General features: G+C 43.7%; 1 protein-coding gene across 1 annotated transcript in view; it reads right to left on the bottom strand.

The window, feature by feature from the left end:
* The window catches only part of ACVR2B (activin A receptor type 2B), a 97,342-nt gene that overhangs the window by 1,613 nt on the left and 89,086 nt on the right, over positions 1-6,643 (bottom strand). Inside the window, exons 8-11 of the mRNA XM_040065944.2 lie at positions 5,942-6,056; positions 4,149-4,287; positions 1,660-1,790; positions 1-112 (exon numbers count right to left, since the gene is read on the bottom strand). The exon at positions 1-112 is cut by the window's left edge and continues 1,613 nt beyond it. Of these exons, the coding sequence (XP_039921878.1) occupies positions 1-112; positions 1,660-1,790; positions 4,149-4,287; positions 5,942-6,056 (497 nt within the window). The remainder of the gene's footprint in view (positions 113-1,659; positions 1,791-4,148; positions 4,288-5,941; positions 6,057-6,643) is intronic.

Genomic DNA, 6,643 nt, shown 5'->3' with positions numbered 1-6,643 from the left:
TGACGGATTTGCGGATCTGCGCGATGCGCTCCTCGACGCAGCCCGCCGAGAGCCGCGCCTCCGCGTCGTGGTCCCAGCACTCTTCGATGGTCACGCAGAGCTGCGCCAGGCCCTGCAATGGGGGAGAAAACACCTTCAGCAACGTCACCTGCTCTGGGGAACACTAAAATGATTTTTGCTTTTGTACTTCTTTCATACATATGTTCGTAGCTCTGTAGACATTATTGTATAGTTACATAGTTCCTAGCTGGCTCCAGTATTTTTCCTACCCTGGTAGGCAGAAAGACAAAACACATTCCAAAGGCTCGTCTCCTATCTTGCATTTTCCTGGGAACCAAGGATGAGCTACACTCCCAAGACACTTTCTCATAAAGTACAGTTAGTACCAATGGAGCTCCAGAAGAGGTTGAAACGAGGTGGAACTATCTCATCACCTGGGTTTCTAACTGGGGACTCTTGTTAATTATGCCTATCTGCTAAACTTATAAAACTGTATTTGCCCTATGTGGGGTGGGCATTTTTCTGTATCTGCCCCTGGAGGCCTCCAATTAAAGACCAGTTTTTATATTGCCTCCTATACTAATATTGTCTCGAAAGTCTGTTGTTTTATTTATGTATCTTTAAGGCATCATGGGCACCACTTTGTCAGAGAGTGGAGAAGTCCTTTCAACACAGCCAATGCTCTAAAAGACCCTTTTCCACAGTATGCCAATTACCATGAAATAAACTTCAAAAATTACTTTAAATATGTGTTTTCATGGATTTTTTTAAGCATCTGCTTTCTAAGGCTTGGTTGCATTTAGCCCCAAAAGTGTTTCTTTTAATATCAAAACAATCCCAAGATTCAGCAGTTGGAGCTTTAAAACACAACAAATATTAAGATGCCCATGATGAAACTGTCGAGAGCTGGCAGCACTGTATCAGTTACTATGAAACCATTTGCTTTGTTTGCAATCACTTCTCTTCATATCCCCCAAAAACCTGAATTCAACAGTGCTTGAAGAATGCAGCTCTTTTTTGAACCCTCATTTGAAGTGGAACAGTCATCCTTTTTTTACAATCCACAGCTCTCCCTAACATCTGGGAAATGAGTTAGTACACCTGAGTCTAGCCAAATCTGTAACAGTTTGAGTAAAATAGAGGCATTTGACTTCTTACTGAAGTCCAGTGAGATGTCATCATCTCTCATCTTCCCAAGCTAAGAAAAATCAGCTCTTTTATTGAAAACTTGAGCCTGAAAAGCACTACCTCTGGGAAACACACACTGCATTTTGCTTCATTGTCTGCTTGCTTTCACATCTAATTAATTTTTCCTCCATAAACTGCTCCAAGTCTTGCATGGTATCTAGCTTGTGAGGCGTGTGTCTCCAATGGTATAGATCATCTTCTTTTTCTTAGTGAAAGGACTTTATTTTCCATTCTTTCAGCATATTGAAGGAGCCCTGCTAAAGCACCACATGCTCCACATTCAGCACTAGCTGATTATTCAGCTTGTTTAGTCTCTAAAAACAAGAGATAAAAAGGAAGTGGAGCACAAAGGTGTTGAGCAATCCCTCATTCCCCAGAGCTGACTCTGTCTAACGCTGGGAATGCATAACCACATCCCTCATTCCCGTCACACAGGAAAATATTTTCCACTGTTAACCAGGAGGGACGTACGGGATGTTTTAGCCAGTGGTCCTTGAACACGGGGCGCATCTTCTTGTGAACCACCACTTCTTGCAGGTCCTCAAGGGATGGGTGCTGACCTATTTCTTCTTCAAAAGGCAGCATGTATTCATCCACCGGACCTACGGTGCACACAGAGAATGGAGTTAGGGTAGAAATGGCCTCTGCAGAGCCACGGTGTCCCCATGCGCGGGTGAGCTGCAGCTCCGGAGCAACTTCAAGCCACTGCAACAAAGCCTGACGTTCACATGTCACTGCAGACAAATGTGATTTACATTCCTCCTGGTCCGCAATGGTCTTTGCTATCCCTGCTGCTTGTCTGGCCATGCGTTTTCCACCTCACTGAGTCACGAATCCGAACCCTCAGCCGGGCCTCCGGATCCCACCATTTCCTTGAGAAAGTTTGTCAGGTGATCTGTAATTTATTTTAATATAAAGAGCAAATCAACCCATCCTCCCTACATTTTAACACAACAATCCAACACACAATAACCTAGAGAAAGATTTCAGCATGAGCATAATTTCATTTTAACACTGATCAACAAGGTCAAGCATATACAACTCTTATAATTTCTTTCTTTGTGATCTGGTTTGTTCTTAGGCTTGAGTCAGCCCTGACACACTGGAGCTAGACACACTTGTCCCAAGTACCAGCTCCTAAGTGTAAAATGATTTCTGAACGCTTTAGTTATACCAGTTATGGCTGTGAACTGCCCAGGGCCACGGGAATGAGACAACTGTTAGGAGCATCAGCACAGATGCTGGATGATAGCAATAACTTCTGCTTATTGAAACATCATTTGGCTTTTGGTAACGCTTAGCTGCTCTCTCAGAAAGAGCAGCCCTGCTTAACTGATGGGCTTCTCAGGGTGCTCCACAGCATCACCTACAAACCAGATTTTCAGTAGCAAAAAATTTCCTTTTTTCAGAGCAGAGATACTTCAAGAGTGTCTTTCCAGACTAAAATTAAAAAGCTAACCTCTTCATGTGGTCATGAATTGTGACACCAACAACACACTGTTTAGGTGCTCTAAAGAATGAAATCACTAAAGTGGCTTATCGTTATTCTTGTTTACTCGGTAGCAGTAACTAAACCACCTGAAACACTTGCCCCAGTGTATGGCACGGGGTCACTTACAACTTTCCTTTTCCTCCAAGAGGAACCCAGGCTGTGAAGAGCTGCACTGGTGTTCTGCAAGCTAAATGTGCTGTTTACACAGCATCACTTCTGAGCTGGAAGTGCAGATGAGGCTCAGTGTAACTCTCCTTCATCCCAAAGAAAGCCTTCCCTCTGACTCAGCGGTGCTCTGTGTGGTACCTGGAGTATCTCAGCTGCCTGAACTGGCAGGAGACCACAAACATGGAAGGAAAAATGAAAGTGGATATTTGGGGCACCTCCACAGAGAAGGTCAATTCCTACATGAGTGAACTGTGTACCACTGTTTTACCCTACTGTGCTTCCGGCTCCTCCAGCATTTTACCTCATTTTACCTCATCACATTTCTGAAGATGAGACCTTCTCTTACCACACACTTATGGGAGGCATTTTAATTATAATCACACTCCTCAGTCCTACTGTAATGCTAATGAAAACATTTCAAGTCAAGGTGAGGTGCTGTTGTTTTACGAATTTGATATTCAGTTCAGAGCACCCGTTTCTATACAAGAAGAAAAATGTCAGAGGAAGAAGCCTTGGAGCTGCTACAATGACATGACTGCTTCCCTGTTCTGAACGTGGCAATAGTCACTAAAGGACAGATGTGCTGATGGGACAGAAAAGATGGCCGACTTTACAGCACTGTTTTAGGATAATTAAAAAGGAGAAAGGAGAAACCAAGGAGTTCATGCTTTTAGATCCTTCAGGAGAAAGTGAAATCCTCCAAAGCTGTAATGAAACAATAAACCTAGCCCACTGCTCAGTGAGGGCTTGATCAGCAAAAGTCAAAGATCAATAACTAATGACTTAAATTAGCAGGGAAATGAGCTTGCTGACCCAGGAGGGTCCTTCCAGCCCCGTGTTCCTGCTATTTCACTAAGGTGCTTTCCATTCAGGCTACCCCACTGCCCTGCATGAGTGAGGTGACAGCCAAAGTGGCTGTGGGGCTCTTCTCAGGAGCCCAAGGCACGCCCTGGTCAGTGGCAGGAATGTAGAGTGGCACTGAGAGCAACACAGAGCAGGCTCAGGAGCAAAGGACACCTATCCTGTAGGGAACACCTTCTCCCTCTGAATTCTCAGAAATCTGCAAGGTAACTAACAAAGTAAAAAGGACTTTGACACTTGAGCAGTTACAAAGGTTATTATCTACAAAGAGTAACACCTTATGTTACAAAACAAATGAAAAACAGGCTAGCTGCTTTTAATAAAAATATGCCATTGATCATTACTTTTTTTTTTTAAACAGAGACAGATCCATCCTCTGGATAACTAAACCACACTGAAACAGAAACCTCCCCAGGGAAGAGAGGATCTTTATTCTTACCATCAACTGCTCTACATCTGGAGACTAGCTCCCACAACACCAGTCCCATTGCATACATGTCTATTCTCAGGAAGGCGTCTCGCTGGAAGTTGATTGCTCCCTCCAACACTTCGGGAGCCATGTACCTCCTTGTTCCCACCTACAGAGAAAAAACACAGCTCAAGTTACACTGCATTTGGGCCCCTCAGCCTCTGCAGCTTGGAGGTGAGTGACAGCTGGTTTCATTAGCCTGGAGGCCACTGCTGCTAAAGGTCCCCCTCGCTGGAGAAACGAGCAAAGGGGAGCTGTTCCTTCTGACACGGATTCTCATTAAGATCACTCGAGTCCAGATAAGCTACATGAAGGAGGAAGCCAAAGTGCAAGGCTACATGTGTGATACTCATTTCAGTGCACACTGCAAGTCTGCATCCTGCTGCATGTTGCTCTGGCAGCACAACCCTGCATGAGAAAATGCTGTCTTTGGAGACACACAGAACACCCTGAGGTCAAGTCTGATTTGGTTACCCTAATTATTGAAAGCTCAATCCTCTTTCACTCAAAAAAAAACCCCAAGAAAAAACTCCAAACCCAAACAAACGACCCCACCCCAATAAACAAAAACACAATCAAAAAAAAAACCAGAGCAGAGAAAAAATTACATATCCTGAAATGGTAGGAAGAGGTGTTGGTTTGACAGCCCTAGATAAAACAAGTCTCCTGCATCCACAGAAGCAGTGAAGCATGAACTCTGGCTTGCCATGGTTTGGAAAAGACCTCCTCTTGTTTTGAGGGAATTCAGCCCTCATTATAGTGCCTCCATTGATACGTTTAGTATAGCTCATAGTGTAGGAGAGTAGACAGGACAGCAAGGGGGAAAGCACCTTTCTTGGGAATTGAAACACTTTTAATAATTTTTTTTAAGGAAATTCTCATCTCTTCTAGCTGTTAGCTGAGGCAGTGGGGATGGAGTGAAGATGTGCAAAATACTGGAAAAGTCAAAAAAAAAAAAGTGACAAAAATGAGGAAAGCTGAGTAAGACTAACCCAGAAGAGTGTTCATTCCTTCTGAGATAAGGGTAAAAAAGGGAGACCACATTGGAGATGGGAATTCAGAAAACACTGGAGGCACAAGGAGGGGAATGATGGACTTCCTGTCCTGGCATGAGAGGAGAATGAGGGGCTGCTTGCTGCAACAATAAGGCAGAAAATTAAGAACCCATAAAATTGTAGTATATTGTTTACACAGTGCACAGCCACCTGTGCCAGAGGTCACCCAAGCAACAAGCCTGGCTGAATTCCTAAAATTAAATCAATAATTTTAGGATTATTAACATTTGTATTGTGGTATCAGTATTAATATTTAGGAGCTTTAATATTTGTGTTACAGCCTAGAGAGGTGGGTGGCATGTGCAGCAGATTCCAAAACGAAACACTTCTAAGATTCAGCTGGACTGTCTTTGCCTTGCTTTGGTCAAGAAATTTTGGACCAGATGATCCTTGAGGTCCCTCCCATCATGGTATATTCTGTGATTCTATGATTCTGTGGATGTTTATAACTGAAACAATAAAGAGACAATGAGCCCTATGTCTGAAGGAGGAAGACACCACACCCCAGAGCTGGGGGAACCTCACCTGCACAACAATCAGAATGGTTTGAGCACCCTCCCCACTCACCCAGATTAAGGCAGCTCCCAAAATTTATGTTCCAGCACAAGTTTTTACGGAAAAAATACTTATCTCAAAGAGAATTGAATGCATCTACACAAACTAGACCCCACTACAGAGAAGCCAACTTTTCAAAAAGTTAATGATTACCTGTCCATGAGTGTCTCCTGGAGGTTTTCCAGGTTCAAACCGTACAGCCAGTCCAAAATCAGCTAGCACAGCCGTCAAATCATTCTTCAGCAAGACGTTTTTACTCTTGAAGTCCCTATGGACAAACCAAGAAGTAAGGGAAGGGTTTATCATGGCATGTGTCTAAATCACACTGCAGCACACACATTGTCTAAAGGCTTCGCAGCTCCCAGTAAATCAGCTCCTTTCCTCCTTTCTTTCCCCAGATTCCCAGCATGGCCAGTGCTGCAAACTTGCCTGCTCTTCACTGCCCTTGTCCCTAAAACACAACCAAGCATCCCTGAGCTGACCAGCACAGAGTCAGCCAAACTCTACAGTGAATTAATCTCAAAATAAAATCTGATCTGAAGGGGCTCTTTTAATTAGAGCAAGCTGTGTATAAGGCACCATTTCTTGCTCCAAGCACCGGCTCTGGACCCCCATTTTCTGAGCCCTTCTCATTCCCAAGAATAAAAGCAAGGCAGGTTAAGGATACTCTGTATCCTAGTAAGTATGTTTGCTCTTATCTACAAAATTAGATCTTTCTGGAAATCAGCAGATGCTGGTGAGACTCTCTTCACCCTGACTACATGCCACAACAGACTTTTGCCATAGTCATCTATTAGCCTTCTGTTGTAATTGCTGGATTGATCTTCCCTGGAGAATTCAGAGGGTTGGGAAGCA

This window comes from Hirundo rustica, chromosome 1, assembly GCF_015227805.2.
Source record: "Hirundo rustica isolate bHirRus1 chromosome 1, bHirRus1.pri.v3, whole genome shotgun sequence".
Lineage (NCBI taxonomy): Eukaryota > Metazoa > Chordata > Aves > Passeriformes > Hirundinidae > Hirundo > Hirundo rustica.
Note: the sequence above shows the minus strand (reverse complement) of the source record. Positions and strands in the feature narration are given on the sequence as shown.